The sequence below is a fragment of the Anarrhichthys ocellatus genome, unplaced genomic scaffold (assembly GCF_004355925.1).
Source record: "Anarrhichthys ocellatus isolate YVR2014 unplaced genomic scaffold, GSC_Weel_1.0 scaffold7, whole genome shotgun sequence".
Taxonomy (NCBI): Eukaryota; Metazoa; Chordata; class Actinopteri; order Perciformes; family Anarhichadidae; genus Anarrhichthys; species Anarrhichthys ocellatus.
The window spans coordinates 11,279,630-11,296,588 of NW_022280037.1; the positions used below are offsets into that span (position 1 = coordinate 11,279,630).

Consider the following 16,959-nt stretch of genomic DNA (forward strand, 5'->3'; position numbering starts at 1 on the left):
TATTTTAACAAGTATAATTATACTATTTAGTAAATATTTTAATTATTCTGCATTATGCAGTTTTCAGGCACATGATAAAATATTGCGCAACATTATATTTTACTGGGCTAAAAAAAAATATACACACCAACAGCAAAATCTTGAGAGAAATAGACTGTACACGTGTGGCTGCTGTGACACACACCTTCTGACATTCACAAGAACCCTCATTTACAATAAGCACAACTCTTCCCACTTTGACAATTTTAAGACTTAAGCCAAACCAAATATCCACAATAAGAATGATATAGCTATGAGTAAAGCAAGCATTCACAGTCAATATGTACTGCAATTACTGATAAAGTTGTTGTTTTTTTAGCACTATGTAAATCTTCTCACACGTCGGTTCAACAGTCACCATTTTCAGCAAATGCAAAAACCACCACACAACTAACTCACCACTCAACTGCAGATGTATTTGTGAGTAGATCTACAAGCTGCTCCACATATAGTTTGTTCAAGGGTGTGAAAAATGTCTGCCGGTCACTGCTCAGTTCAATATGATGGAAGTGAACTTTCTAGTCCCGTAATAAACCTCGTGTTATCCCCTTTTGAATATTGTATTGAGAATGTCATGTTTGTAAAGAAAGGCAAGATATGTCGGTTCTCAAAAGCCCTTAACAGACAAAAAGGTGATCGCAAAACAGTTGGATTCAATGATGCCGGAACAGAAGAGAGTATGACTTGAAGAAGAAGAAGAAAAAAAAAAAAAAGAAAAAGAGCACCAGAAGTAAATGTGACGATAGAGTCTTTCCAGAAGAGCATGAAAGCTGAATTTGGCGGCTTTGAATGCTGGAGCATCAAGGAGGACTGAAGACAGCACGGGTCTTTCTAGTGAAGGATGAGGCCACAGAGGGCAGAGGAGGAGGTGGGCAGTGTTCACAGGCGACTCAGGCTGTCATTACCGTTCTCCAGGTTCTCGTTGCTCTCGTAGCAGCCGGAGTCCCGCGGGGAGTCTCCCGCGAGTCCACGCCTGTCCAGCAGCAGCAGCTTCTCCTGTGAGCCTCCAGATTGACTGCCTCGCTCCGGGTCGCTGCTTCCTGCAATGCACAACATCGCCAACAGGGGGCAGACAGTCACATCTTATGAACTCCAGTGATAACTGCTGGGGAACAGCCTGTGCTGTGTGCCTGTTGTGCTTTTGAAGATAGCAAGGACAGACATTTCAAGAGATTCCTTAAAATTGTGGACTGTAAACTGTGAGGTGAAGGACTCTCAAAACAAGTTGAAACTAATCTTCACAGATATTTCACAGACATATATAGTATATATATTAATCTAATGCGACTTTGCAGGGTTTTCTGTAATCCATCCTTTCACTATTAAGTGAGTGTTATGTTGTTCTGAGGAAGAATTAAACATTTTGCATTAACATTTCAATCTTGAATGAATATTATTCAATTTGGCAAATGTGTCTCTACATGTGATAATATGTATGTGTTTGGAGTCTTATGTAGTGCTCAGGTGTTGGTTACCTGACCCGCCATCATACTCTTGCAGCAGCTCCACAGCGGTGAGCAGCACTGCTCTGTGCTGGGCGTCTCTGATGTTCAGCTCATCCAGGTCCTCCTCCTCCAACAACTTGAATGTGTCCAGATCCTCATAGCCGTTAAAAAGGAATGTGGGGAGATACTCCTGTGGAGGGGGGGGTATGAGCAAACAGGTAAATAGAAAAGATCTATAGAAGGTATTAAGTTGACCATGCACAACTTCAGAACTGCTAAAAAAATATTTTTTCATGGAGATGAGAAATAACAAACTTTGTAACTCAAGGATTCAGCAATCAGTATTGTTCTGCAATTCTGCTTTTTGTCCTTCTTTCCAGCCTTCATGCTACTATAAGCTAAGCTAACTGTCGGCTGGTTTATATGAAGCACAGAGACATGAGAGGTATCAATCTTCTCATCCAAATCTCGGCAAAAGGAAAATTATTTCTTTAAAACACAGCTAGAACCAATTTATTTCATGTCTGACAATGTCTTCTGTACTTGTTTTGATTACAACAAGTAGGAAGATTATTACTTTGAGGTTGATGCGATCAAGGAGCTCCTCTACAGAGGTGGGTTTGGGTTGCCGGGCCTTCCTCCTCCTGCGTGTCTTCTTGGGCTTCACCTCCTCTTCATTCAGGACATCCACATAGATGAACTTGAAGGTGCCGACTTTACCGTTGAGCATTCCCATCCACGTACCCATCGGAGGCTTACTAATGACATCGATGACGTCTCCACTCTGCAAGACGAGACCAGCGGAGCTTGAGTTTCTTATACGATGTCATCGCTACATGACGTGCAATTCACCGGCTAAATAATAACGTGGTCGTACCTTAAGTTTGAGCGAGTCTGTGTCGTAGGGACTGGGGGTGAAGTCAGTTTGAACAAGAGCGCGTCCACAGAAGGGTCCGCGGTAAGGCAGCTCATCCTCTTCCCCGTCCTCAGACTTCACACTCTCTCTGTTGCTGTTGGAGGAGTCAGTGGTACCCACAGTCTGACCACCTACACAAACCACACAAAGACAAATGAACCACTCAAGGACATAAGACTGCACGGCTCTGTTAGTATTTGAAAAACATTTTACACGTCTTGGAATCTGACTGAGGCACCAGATGTTACACAGTTATCCACACAGACAAATACAATAAGACAAGGAGGTTTAGACTATCTCGAATATTGACCATGAAACACTTTTCTGATAAACACCACACATCTGCTGTTCCAAGGTCATCTTAAAACAAACACTGAGAATTATTTGCAGTACACCCAGACCCGGCACATACGCACACTGTAAACACACAGACTTACTCATGGAACTTTGTCCGCTGAGGGAACTCCTCAGGCTTTCCACAGAGCCTCCTGGCTTCAGTTTGGGTTTCTCTACAGAGTCAGAGTCCGTCTGAGGCGAGTGAGGGCAGCTGCATATGCGGTCCGGGCTTGACTAGGACACACAGAAGAAAAAAAAAATATTACCTATGCTTCAAAATCGTCACCACATTAACTAGTGACGCTGACAGATGCTGCTGTACGATACTGACTGCGCGTACCTGTTCAGAGAGAGAACAGTGGTATCTCTTCGATATGTGTTTCCTCATAGTTTCTCTCACAGACTTGACTTTTTTGCCGAGGGAAATACGAGATGTTGTTGGAGACTTAATGGGATCCCTCACACCATCTCCGTCTTTATTCTAATGTACATACACAAAAAGCAGAAAATAGGCAAATAAACAAACTATTTATTTTGATCCAGTGTATGAAAATTCTGGAAGAAAGACAGCTACGTACCATGTTGTCGTCGTTGGAGATGACCGCATGCAGTGAGCGGTTCGTCAGGTCAAAACCTCCGAAGCTACAAGCTCTCTGTATCAAACAAACAACAAAAGCAGGACACTCATAAGTAGAGATGCGAGTGAAGTTGGGGGAACCCTTGCACAGTACAATGAGTTTTTAAGAGCATGCATCCAGCCACCTGTTGCATCACTTTTGCTTCAATTTGAATTCTTTTTAAGATGCAACATGGGGCATATACGTTCCTGCAGCAGGTCAAGTCACCACAGATCCCACGAGGGGAAAATACAAACATTTTCTCAGAACCACCGACTGATTTTGGAAGCTCACCGACTGATTTTGGAAGCTCACCGACTGATTTTGGAAGCTCACCAATTAGAAAGAAAACAGTTGACAGTATTATACAAAAAGTACAGGATGACCTCTATTATTTCCTGAAGTAGTCACCCATCACTGACTCTAAAACTGGTTCGGACTATATTAACATTTAATGAGCATCAGCTCAGAAGCTGGAACAGTGCATGCAGGGTTGCATAATGTTGATGGATATCAGTGGAGTTGATGCGACGACTGCAGGATATATTAATTCAGTACAGCAGCTTTAAACATGCACCACTCGCCAAACAACAATCTTAACAATCTCTTAACAAAGGCTGCTATGAACTCACTACTTACCCCGTGTTGGCTGAGGATCCGGTGACGGAGCTCTCCATCTGTCACAGAGCGAGCAATTTTGGCTTCCTCATTATTGCAACCCTCCATTTCAGAAGCGGAAGAGCCAGTGCCTTCCCCTGCCTCCCTCACCTCGCCTGCTACACGTGTCTCCTGATGAACAGGGCTTCCACTTGACTTTCTAAAGGCCTGGAACATCTTCTGGCTGCGGTAGGTGTCCAGGCTGCTGGAGGAGGGGGAGGTGGTCAGGCTGTCGGAGTCCCTGTCACAGGAGAGCTGATCCTGCAGAGCTGAAACCAGGGAGTCCACGGGGCAAACGGCAAGCTTCTTCTGCACACCCGAGTACAGTGAGGGGCTGGCATCTCCGAAAGCAAGTCCATCCATCATTAAGCTCTCTGGAGGGTAAAAAGAGGAGAATGGAGGATGTAAACATATTAAAGTAAAATGTAAAGAATTAAGATTTGACTACAAATAAGGTTGGACTTTTTTTAAATATCAGGTATCAGCCAAAACACAGTATTGTCCCCAGTTTGAATGTGTTGTCTTATGTTGGAGTGTCGAACAGTCTACAAGCTGTTTCAGAGGCTTTTCCAGAAGGCCAATTTCAAAATGCTGGAAAAACATGTTGGGGGGGGGGGGGGGGTGAAAGCACATTCTTCAGAACATATATTCACACAGACTACACAACTGGAGAAAACACAGTAAATACTGTTATTGCAGCACAGATCTTTAGTCAAACAGTAATTAGATCGGGCACAATCACCGATATTGTCTCTAGACTCTGCGTCACATTCAGAATTGTGGTGTTCCTCTTTATAAACATAGTACGTTTTTACTGTGAACACCTGGTAGTTTCTACATCTTGGCTTCACTTATAGAAACACAATTTCACCGGCATAAAAAAAAACTACAACTTCACTTGCATTTTTGATCAAGTGGCATCACATAGTAGGACAGTGAGAAGGTGGACAGTTCAGAAGTTTCTACAAAGATGGTTTCAGTACCCTCTGCTCCAGGCCTCTTAGACTCATCAATTCTGATCAGCTTCTTCTTCCCCTTCCGGGTTGAGTTGACCAGTTTGTGGAGTCTCCTGAACGTCACAGACTCCTCTTGTTCATTGTCTGACAGGTCACAAGGCTGAGGAGAGACCAGAGAGAATCTTAAGCACAGAAAACATTTACCTGTACATAGTGGACTGTTACCAGTCGTAAGGCCAATTATTTTAGTTCTCTGCTTTTAGTAACTTGTATTAAACAATAAGGTATATAAGCTGTGTGCATGTAGATGCTACCCGCTGAGCATTCTGTAGAAGCGACATGTAGCTTAATATAAACATGTGGTTGGAAACCACAGTGACACTGAAGCCCATGTTAACAGCTGCCCCGTACGCTCTGCATCACAGTGCACTAGAAAAGGCTTTCTATTCGTGGGAAAACGAAAAGCTAGCTTCTTGGAAATCACCTTCACCTTCAAATGAAATGATGGTTAGTGAAAAAGTCAGTGGTAGGTTTGAAGACTCTGGTCACAGATGTTGAGGGTTTTTAGTCTGCTGACCAAAGCATGAGCGGTATGTACATCCCAGAATAGACGTCAAAAGACAAGATGAAAGCAGATTTTAAATACACAGCAACAACTAAATGCAAGTAGAGATGCTCTATAATTAACAAAGAACAACAGGGGAGGGGGTAACAGACGTGCAACCATGACACAGAAAGAGAAAGTAAGAGGAGAACACACACAGCAAAGAGAAATAGTCAGGCCATACAGACCAATCTGAAAAATGCGCCCTGCACCTGAGCCCCTAATCACCTCACCCATGCATAAAAGAGCTGTGGCCTGCATAACCGGGCACTGTGCGGAATCCAGCCGCTCACTGCAGCACAATAGGGGGTTAGCGCTTTGACAGTGATGAATAGAAGTCTGCCCAGTGCCCTGCAGTTGGGTGAGGGCCCTGAGCTGAAGGGCTTTAGAGGGGCCCCGGTTCATCGCCAGGACAGGGACAGAGGGAAAGAGAGAGGCACTGTCAACAGCTCAGCAGCCTTGGCACCGGTAGATCAGAGGCCCTCACGCACAACACACAGCCTGAAGTTGCGATTCAACGACTAAGGCGCCCTCAGACTGGGAGCTTAGAGACTTACGTTGCAGTTGAATGATTCATTTGTGGTGAGGCTGGAGGGATCGGTCCATTCTGTGGGATCGGACTGGCACGTCTGTTTGTTTTGTACTTCAAACTCCTTCAGCTGCAGAAAAAGACAACAACAAACAAGGTTTTTACCATATGCCTTCATTAAAACGTTATTTCTTTCACAAAGCTGAACATGCTGTTAACTTTTCCAGTCAACAAACAATTTCCTGGATAGATCATGTCCAGTTTTTTTTAAATGGGGATTTGCTCTTTTTTACATTTTGGCTTCAAAAGGTCAGACGTAAAAGAGTTGACCCATTTCATCTGCAACAGTTGGTTTTCCACAGCAGACTGTCAAAGTTGATCAAAAGGAGAAAACACAGCATCTGTGAGGTGAGGAGAGTTTTGGGATGCATGACATCATACCCGTGCCAAGGCTTCCTCTATAGAGATCATATTCTCCTTCACCATCATCATCAGCTGGATACGCTCTTCATCACTCATGGTGATTTCACTGGCCACAAAACCAACGTCTTCACCTGTCAAGTAAAAGTAGAGATGTCAGCTGACAGAACGAAACACAACCGACTGCTGTAATTAGGCATTTTATCAAAACTAATCATGAATGTCACATGACAAGAAGACGTGCGTATGTTGATGAGCAATCCTACATACATCATTGCCTTCTTCTGTGTTATTGACCGAACGTACCTTTTGAAATCTGACGCAACACTCCTTTCTGTGACTTTCGAAAACTCTGCCAAAAAGACTTGCTCTTTCTCTTTCCATCCCATTTTCCTATACAGTTCAACAGTTCAGGTTCATTTAGTGCAGAGAAAAAATAGAAACAGCATCGCCACAAAAATACACAGTAATATCCAAACTATAGGTAAACAATTAATAACTCCAGTACCTGAACTGAATTAATAAACTAAGTATTAGGTTATGCCCTGGGTTACAATATACTCATGATACAAACATAAAGGTGTTTGTTTAAATAGAGGCACTCATCGTTGTCATTACTACCACCAAAGAAGAAATATATAAAATCCCCTACAAGCACAAATAAAACTATTTTTCAAAAGTAGTTTTTCTGGAGGCTTAGTTGAGTGTAAAAAGGCCGTGAAAATATACATCAATCGCAATGCATTTACAATGATGAATTAGGAATACAATGCATGTAATAAAAATTCATTCTTACCTCCTGATCCGTCATCAGAGCTAGATTTGTGCACAGGTAACCTGAAAATCAAACACAATATTTACTTCATATGAAGAGTTCAAACGGGGAGTGAAAGCCCTGAACAGAGCGGTACCTGTTTGTCACAGTTATTTTCTTCATCATTCCCCGCTATCCCACCATCTCCCTGAACAGGTCTTTTTATCCTCTCCACTTGCGTCAGATTCAAAACAAAAAAACATTCACAAAAGCGCACTATTCCTCATGACACTAGCATCTTAGTAACAGGAAATCAAAGTAGTCAAAACAGATGAAAAAGACTGGCTGCTCTTGGCTGATGAACAGAGGTCAGTGCTCCACGGCCATCGCAGGAACAATGGATCCTTTTTCACGTCCAGTCAGGGTTTTGCAGTAGCAGCGGTAACGTGGCCTCTGCATTCCCTGCACACTTTCACCCTCCTTCTCTCTCTCTGTGTGTGTGTGTGTGTGTGTCTCTCTCTTCATCTCTCGGGGCTGTTTGTGGCCTAGAACTGTCTCTCTCTCTCTCTAACAGTCTCTCTCTCAGTTGACACTTGTTGCTGGTGTTGGATCAGACGATAAGTTTGCAGATCAGACCTGTACTTTATATTCAGTAGATGAGACATCAGTGGTCGTATTGTTCTCTGCTGAAGTGTTAGAGGTTCATCTCTAACACAGCTACAACAAATGTGAAATTTACATCTTTTGTTCATGTTTGGTTGAATTACTGTATCCTAATTATGAAATATTCATTTTGCCAACACTGAAATTATTGTTTGTCACCTTGTCTTAAGCAGCCGTTTATTCACCTAGAAAATGTTATTACGCTGGTTTTCAGTAAAGACACATGTCATTGTCTAGAGTATTCACTAAATATATTTTTGCATGATTAAATCTTGAACATAGCCAAATGAAACCATCGATACAAGTGTCAAAATCCCATATTAATTTCATTTTCTTCAAAGGACCATGAAACTGCTCAAAGAACAATTCATTTTTATAACAATCCAAAAAAGCAAAACACCATAATATTCAGAGTTGGTAGCATGACACATCAGCACACTTTTTCCTCTTTCAGATTCTTCAGTAAAAAATATGTAGGAGACGATAAATAGTTGAAATATTTCGGCATGAAAATGGCAATGAAAGTTGAATGACTTTAGAGTAAAAATAATACTGTTAAGTTATTAAAATGTGTTTGATGCTGGTAGCCATCAGTTTCCTCCAGCATTATCATGTACTTGTCCCACTAGGGGGCAGTGTACGTTTCCAATGAATGCGTTTAGGTTCTTTATCAAAAAAAAACAAAAAAAGATATTGCTCAATCTCAACAAGCTTAATCAAATCAAAATGTTGCTTTGTATTTAGTCATCACCATTTATTCATGATAAAATATGACTAAGCTTTGAAATCCCTCAAAAGAAACAATGGAGAGAAGGAAGGAAGTTTATAGGTGACACAGGAACGCTTCATAAATGTCGGGGGGGGGGGGCGCCAGGAAGCAGAGGGAAGATTTGTGTCCTCAGGGTGACACAGAGATAACGCAGCAGGAGTCATCTCAGTTCAGCTTCCAAGAGCGATATGACTTATATTAAATGATTGTAGTGTAGTCTGTAAAGCCACAACAATACACACTATCTGGACAAAATAATAGCACAGCCATGAGACCACTATCTATTACAAAATGTACTGGTCTGTTCCTGTTCTCACTGATGCTTCACCCCAGACAGTCAAGGATGCCGACCCTTGCTGGTGCCTAAACAAACATTCAAATACTGAAATTGTGGATTTCCAACTTTCCTTTAAAACAAACAGTTATAATTGGGATTTTTCTTACCTTCTTTCAGTCTCTAGTATGGACGTGGTGCTGCTGAGTCCAAGAGATTCCTTATGGAGATGAAAAAAACCTCAGTTTAAATACAGCACAGCAGTAATGGGTCAATTAACAGTTGGTTTTAAAAGTAAAATAGACTTAGTTATAGTGTTCTTCTCTGAGCAACAAGTCATTTAAAATGATGACAAAGTAGCTTATACAGACTGAATCAACTGCGATCGAGGGTTAACAAAAGAGGGATTTCAGGAATTCATTTATTTGTAATTTGGTAGTAACAAAACCCACATATACCACTAGTCACATTTTTTAGGAACTACTCGCGAACATCAGCAGACAGTCTCAAGTCCGGCTCTCTGCATACCAGTCAGTCAAATTAGTTGTTTTTTCTTTTTTGCTCAGGATAATAATGACAAGGCCGTTCCATCGCCTCTTTATCAGCCTGTCTGCTGACACACGCAGGCAGCAGGAAGTTGCCTTCTCCTAGGGTCTGACACACTGCGAGCTGGACACTCACCTGGATCTGAGAGCGGAGCTGCAATGATGTGGCCGCTGAGTCAACCGTTCCCTGAAGCACACAGGCAGGGGAAGCGGAAGAGTAAATTACAGTGTCATCATAACACAGAAATAGACATTATGTTCATCTGACTGCATCGGCCATATCCACATTACAGATAAACACCGGTAAACAGTTATGTGTCACAGGCCTTTGCAGTTACTGCACTACCAACAAATCTGAATCTCATGATATTCATTTACAACGTCAATGTGTTCATCTGCACTCTAACGGCTGATAAAAAGGTTTTAATGCCGATATGTTACTTTTTTTTTATGACCTAAGCTTTAAACTGATAAGAAAAGACTGATACACTCGTTTACCATCTCTGCATCTTGCACTACTTTGCGTTTCCGTAGCTCCTCCATCCTTTCACACACGTCGCTGAGGGAGGTGCCGTAATACTGAGAGTACTCGTGAACCAGGTCGTCAAGGTTCCCCACCGAGCCATCCTGAAGGAGATAAAGAGGCATTTAAAAACACTCAGATGTGACCACAGACCAGAACAGGAAAACGACAACCAGCAGAGGTTGATGCCAGACGGCAGGGCAAACACTGTAAACAATGACCACTGTGACGGTTCAATCCATTGTGTCAAGGTTTAGCACGGTCGCCAGCAAAACAAACAGCCAGGAAACACTGAGATAAAGCACCAGGATTGTTAATGTATCAGAGACATCCAGCTGGGATATTGCCCCCGTCTTCAGTTTGTTGTCTTCCTGCCCAGCGACCCCTTCCACCTCCTCAGACCTCCTCAGACCTGACCCCCCCCAGCCAGAGGAAGCACCGTGTGACGCAGCTACGACTCTCACTCAGCTCTCCAACAGCCATCAAGAGTCGACTCAAGAGGCCACGGTGCAGTCGACCATAAATCACAAGAAGTAGAGTCACTCAGTCGGAGGACTCTTTGTCCTCCTGGATGCAACCCTTCTTAGTTTCCTACAATTGTGTTACCTGGAATTATATGCCATGTCAGAGGAATAAATCAAGTTCTGCTGAGTTATACGACCTGGTGACCTTTTCATGGGGCTGGTTTCCTCGTTTTGAAACTGTAAAACACACTGGAGTATTTGGTCTATTTCAGTGAAGTGCAGGAGCAACCCTCAACAACACTACCTTTGTTGATCAAATTTAGTTGACTGTCCAAATAAAGTACAGAAGTCTGCAGCCACGTCGCTCCATGTGTCATATTCATACGCATCACATTTTCATTTGCAATATTTTGAACAAAATGTTCACATTCATATCCAAACTGTTCATGTTTGTAGCTGATGTTTTATGTTCAGAACAAATATCTTCTTCTTGATAAAGAAATCAATATCTGTAATGATTCGAGTAAGCTTGAACCCATGTTATTACTATTTTCTCCCACTGTAAGTGAATAAAACTTCTATCACACAGTTAGTGCAGAGCAGTGAGACAGCTTGAATCATTCATGACTTATAAAGATAATTCAACAATTACAATATTAAAAGACAACATGTGAGAAGTCACCAGTTAAGACTAGAGAGACAAATACAAGCTGTGTCTGATAATAGCCATCCATTATATCCATAAACTGTTTCACACATGATTACTACAATTATTATTATGCTTCACTTATGCTTCACCCTGAGGGTATATGCAAATGTGCCCGCTGAAAACAGTCCTCTGCAGTGAAAAGCAATACTGTGGGCTCACTTGTCTCGTGGCATGATAGACTGACTGGCTCAACTGTCCAGAAAAGAGGGCCATTCATTTGGTGACATGCCCCCCGGGTCGAAAACGGCCTGAAGATCTGGCTGCTTTTCATACAGTCAAGAGACGAGGCCGGGGCCAACTGAGAAGCTCCGAGCTGTGCCTGGCTGCAGTCGCTCCTTCGCCTCAGACTGCCACGGATCCACATAAACAGCCTATTGTGACCCAGCCACATGATATAGCATTGCCCCCCCCAGAGTGCTTATTAGACACGCTGCATGTATACACATCGCCGTTACACGTGAACGTTTACTAATAAACAATATGAATTCCATTCTCCTGCCGACAATTCTTACAATATGGGTTTTTGGGGCGAATATTGCTTTATGTTTCCGTGCGTCCTAATTAATGGGTCTTCAAGCCAAAACTGCAGCATGAGACATCAACCACAGAGGCTTGAAAATGAGAGTGTGGTGTCACATTTCTCAGGCGCTGAGCATCTCATAGGCAGACAAAAGATCCACGTGCCCCCAGGGCCCAGAGCGTCTTTACATCTCACCGTCTCGTCTCACCGTTTTTGGAAACCAGACCTGGGTCATCCGTAAATGATTCGTATCACTGAGAAAAGTCAATAATAAGGAGATCAGATCATTCAAATAACACCATGACGGACAACTTCTCTGATGATAAATGTCCTGAGAGTAAAGTTAAGTAAACTCCATTTCGACGGACATCAGGTTTGTCAGAAACACCTGACTGATGTAACGCAGCAACATTGTGCTAAAAAGGGCTAAAACCCAAATCAACTGAAAAGTTTGTATGTTTACATCCCATTTGATGAACTTATTTCAAAAAGATTTTGAATAAATAACCGTAGAAATCCTGAACAAACACATGTGCTTGTTATTCATCTGCTCAATCAAACAACTTCTTTCTTATTTAATGTCACAGTGAGACTTCAGTTCAGCAGAGGTCGTCATGTTGTAAACGTCACCGACTATGATAGACTATTGTATTATATCTGTGTTAAACAGTGTATTGAGGGATGTTTCAAAAGATCACGAGAACAAGCACAGACTTGTTCATGCTTTTCTATTAAGTGAAAGTCTTAATTAACCGCAAACAACCGAACAGGGAAAGAGACACACACACAGACACACACTACACCAAGTTGTCTTTTGAAACAAGATGTAAATGAAATTGTCCCCCTATGAATCTACAGTAAGCTACCAGCTCGAACCATAGGACCACATTCCAGTGCAAACGTAAAAATACACTCACCACAGACGGGCATCTGGCTGCCAACAGTAGCTACCCAGCACTCGCTGCTCTTCAGTTCCACCACACCGCTGTGAGTGAAAGGCACCGTTTTGGAAGTTAACTCAGCTGAGTGAGTGGAGGACAATACATCCTGAGGAGAAGGGGAGGGGTGTGCGGCATGCATAAAGCAGGGGGAGCTTGGTCGAGGGGAGGTTGGGGGGAGTTGCAACCACACATGACGTCAGTGCTGCTGGGTGGGGCGCTCTGCTCTCTCCAGCTGCGGCCCACAGGGACCGGCTGACTCACATGTTCAAATAAACCACCACCTCTTAGTGTGTGAGAGTTTGCCTGCATGTTTATGTCTGCAGCTGCTTCAGACCGATGTGTCTGGTTCTTAAATGAAATGTGGAATATTGGACAGATATGTCTCCCTCTGCTGATGTGGAGGCTCTCTGACCACCACAGACTGTCTGTACACCTGTGATGACATGTTTATGGAGTTTTCTTGGCAACAACCAAAAGTTACATTACATGTAAATGCTTTTCTTTCCTGTTTTCAGCGCTGGTTCGTCTTGTGTTATCGCCACCCACTGTCGACCAGAGGAACACAGTTACAGCAGCAAAGGAGTGTGTCGCCTTGCATGGGTGCTCCAGCGCATGTGTGTCCTTGTGTGCTTGCATGACACAAACCAAACGGGGAGCGACTTCTTCCAACACCCTTTGGGTACAACAGTGCACCACTATTCTAACATGGCTCTTCATAATTAGTCCATCAAGTTGATCTATGGGTCAATGAATGATAAAGGATGACATGACATCGTTCGTGCACACTGCATGTGTGACACAAATAAACATGGGCATGCTGGTAGAAGTACACTTTAACTAACATGAAAGGCTTACTTGCTTTCATCTTTGTCACAATGTTTTATAAATATGGTGATATAAAGTTGAATATAACATTAACAAGCAGGTCTATTCTACATCATAGAAACAAACATGTCTAATTAAGTCTTTGGTACTTTACAATCTTTTAACACTAGCAGTCTGTCCACCAGCAGGTGGCAGCAAATATCTACTCTACGTCTCTAACCTGCCGTCGATAGAGAGCTGAAGGGAATGAAATTGGACCAATTAAAGCGAAAACTAAATATTTCCTCTCAACCTAAAAAAAGTTCAAAGTTGACTGAAGATGGAAATGGAGTGCAAGGAGTTGACAATTATGTCCGATATCAGGCAATAAAGAAAGTGCAGTGATGCCAAAATGTTCTCCGTGCCCTAATAAACTACTGAATATTAGAGTCAACTTGTAACTGATTGCTGTAGAAGTGGAAGCAGATCCAGAAGAAGCATGATGTGATTTTCCTCCTCTGCGTCTACAAATCAACAAGAGCATCCTCACACATCCGGAAGGCTTTGAGTATCAGGGTGGTGACCTCGTTTTGATTGTAGCGTTAGTCATTGGGATTATGTGTGGAGAAATAACCCTCAGCATCTTTGTCCAATCATGACCTCACTGCCTCTAATCTTCATCTTCAGCAACCGACCACCGACTCCAGAGCAGTGAGCCGCAGCAGGAGGTTATAATACCAGTGTCAGATCTGCGGCAGGAGGGTGCAGATTATGCTGTGCTGCAGATGGATGGTGGGGATGGTGGAGATGGTGGAGATGGTGGAGGGCTACGCTCTGCGCGCGGTGCCAAAGGGCCAAGGCGACTCACGCCAGAAAGGGGAATTTTCTGCCTGGCTGCACAGCGGCGGCGGGCTGCTAGTCACCTCGGAGCACACGGGGAGCCGGAGATAGACGACAGCCAGCTTCTTTCCCATCAACGTCAAGTCTCCGGATTTTGTCTGTGCCGACCCGGAACGCCCCGAGCACTCATCTGAGCTTTGATCCCCGGGGAGACCAGTCTGTTCTCAATAGAGTGAGGATCACAATGTGTGTGTCTGTGGAAAGACTACATATGATCAGGACCGTGGCCTCAGTATCATATCGCATGGAACATTTGTGATGGCGATAACACAAACTCTGACTTAAAGTCCTAAGAACCCAAGGCAAAACATGTCATGACACCAATCTCTGTTTAGTGACTGCCTGTTACAGATTATCCAGGGAGGTTATCGATGGGTTACTATCGGTCATTTTTTTTAAACTATGGAAAGCCATGAAATCATTCAACTGAAGTTTAAACATTTAAATAACTGAAACCACAAGTTTTTCCACATGCTCTGCCCTTGGGACTAGAATTAAACAAGCCTCAACTTATTTTAAGTGGCAAAAAAAAAAAAAAGAAGTGTGTAACAGACCCAAAAATACACTTATTTTATGTTTTAGAAAATTTAAAGTAGCAGCCTGTTTTTTAAGCCCGTTTCTGAAATGTTTTATAAGATAAAGTGCTCCAGAAATAAACCCATGTAGTAATGTATTCCTTCAATCTAAGTGAAAACACAAAAATCAGCTCAATAGAGTCTCATGTGCCAGCTATGATATGTAACAGATCTCTGAAATGTGTGCGTGTACATGTGTGAGAATTACTGCTGTTCCAGAACACCCAAGGGCCCTGTCGAGACCCGACAGCCCCTGGACCCCCTTAAGAGGAAAAAAGAGGATCGGTGAAAGAGCTTAACCATTCATTGGTAAGTGGATTCTGACAAGTCTCAAATGAAGGGGTGATAGGAAGTGCTCCACTGTGACACGCACGCCGTCAGTCACGGATACACACTTTGCATACAAAGCACCTCGTCTTGTTTGAACTGCATTAGCAAGGTCTGCAGTACACAGCTCTGCTCTCACCCCGTCAGTCACTGAGCAAATATCTCTCACTGTTGACACAGACAAAAGACTGCAGAGGGGATTTCTCATGACCTCGGAGGGCAGGTAGACGGCACAGAAATGGCCACAAACCGGGTTTTTCACCCTGAAAGAAGGTACAGTGATAGCACACACTCTGAACCAAGAGTAGTGGAGAAAAAAGTGAATTAATAACTGCATTGTTGTCTTCTGGTGTGCAGCAATAAATGCAGATTTAAGCGAAAACCAGCCAGAGGTGCAGATTAAAAGAGGACGGATGTGAAACTCCAAAGAAGATAAGGAGGGCAGACGGCAGGCCCAGAACAAACCTTTGGTCTACCGCACTAAATCTTGCAAATCTGATTTGGGATTTGAAACATCAGCTGAAAACCCACATTAAGATGGAGTCAACTACAGGCGCCAAAAATCCCTCAGCTATAAAAAAAAAAAAAAAAAAAAAAAAAAAAAAGTAGCACATTTGGAAATATGTATAATACATTACTGCAAAAGCGGATTGCATTTAGCTTGTTTTGAAGCAGCTTCTGGATTGTCCCTGCTCCTCAGAGCACGTTTAACAAAGCAGTGAAGAGATGACAGAGAGAGTCATCCCCTTTACATCTCAGTTAAATGACTGTGTGTATTGAATCCCCTCTGCATGGCAGTGTGTTTTGTAGTGGGTCAGCCTGTAGATTGTTCCCATTATTCCTTAGAGCATGTTTAATTTAGCCGCGCTGAAAACCTCCCTTTAAAATTCAACACAATTGACACCTAGAAAGACCATCTGTTTACCTCTTTGAATGGCTCTGGGTTTGCAGTGAAGCAGCCTGTGGATTGTTAGTATTCCTTGGAGCATGTTTAATTCAGAGGTGCTGAAATCATTTCTGCCCTTCACCCCTGTGCTTTGGGTAATCATCCTCGCGCGGCTGTGCCGTGATACGTGATGAGTGCGGCGGCTCACCCCTCACAAGGCCACTACATCCCCTGAACCTCCTGTGAGACACAACACAGGATTCAATGGCAGCTGTCAATCATGCAGCGTAAGCTCACGGGGCCCCAGAATGACGTGATTCCACATGGTGGGAAAAACAAGTGAATTGGTCCAATGAGGAAAGAAAATACCCTCCGGACATTTCTCCTTTGAAACTTACCATAAGAAAGAACATGCAGAGGAGTCATTGACTTGAAAAAACACACGACACGATGCACAGCATTAAGTTAGTTGGAAAAAAAAGAAGAGAAAAATGGACCTCTGACCTCAGATGGTGTCACATTCAATAGATTTAAAGCAGAGTGGGCTGTTGTCAGTATTTAAACTTCCCAGCGGAGACACCAGACTGCACCTGAACGCTAACACATGTTGCTCCACAGACACTAACAGACATTTGAACTACACACTGCACAACCAAAACGGTTATCTTACTCTGGGAATTACTGAGATCTTACCAAGATGCGTCTGACACCGTTGAGTAGTCAGAGTCATTATATCTGCCAAACTTGCCGGTGGGCTCTCCCCTCGGGGGGGGGGGGGGGGGGGGG

At 43.1% G+C, this 16,959-nt stretch overlaps 1 protein-coding gene across 2 annotated transcripts in view; it reads right to left on the bottom strand.

The window, feature by feature from the left end:
• Positions 1–16,959, bottom strand: part of sash1b (SAM and SH3 domain containing 1b) — a 42,227-nt gene that overhangs the window by 2,594 nt on the left and 22,674 nt on the right. Inside the window, exons 1-17 of one of the 2 annotated variants that reach the window (XM_031847314.1) lie at positions 12,658–14,294; positions 10,023–10,151; positions 9,661–9,711; positions 9,150–9,199; positions 7,316–7,356; positions 6,826–6,912; positions 6,541–6,653; positions 6,128–6,229; positions 4,994–5,126; positions 3,993–4,384; positions 3,315–3,389; positions 3,077–3,217; positions 2,838–2,970; positions 2,362–2,531; positions 2,062–2,268; positions 1,515–1,674; positions 945–1,079 (exon numbers count right to left, since the gene is read on the bottom strand). In XM_031847314.1, the coding sequence (XP_031703174.1) occupies positions 945–1,079; positions 1,515–1,674; positions 2,062–2,268; positions 2,362–2,531; positions 2,838–2,970; positions 3,077–3,217; positions 3,315–3,389; positions 3,993–4,384; positions 4,994–5,126; positions 6,128–6,229; positions 6,541–6,653; positions 6,826–6,912; positions 7,316–7,356; positions 9,150–9,199; positions 9,661–9,711; positions 10,023–10,067 (2,035 nt within the window). In that variant the 5' untranslated portion in view covers positions 10,068–10,151; positions 12,658–14,294. Of the gene's footprint in view, positions 1–944; positions 1,080–1,514; positions 1,675–2,061; positions 2,269–2,361; positions 2,532–2,837; positions 2,971–3,076; positions 3,218–3,314; positions 3,390–3,992; positions 4,385–4,993; positions 5,127–6,127; positions 6,230–6,540; positions 6,654–6,825; positions 6,913–7,315; positions 7,357–9,149; positions 9,200–9,660; positions 9,712–10,022; positions 10,152–12,657; positions 14,295–16,959 lie in introns of those variants that run through there. The other variant, XM_031847313.1, reaches the window with a different exon arrangement.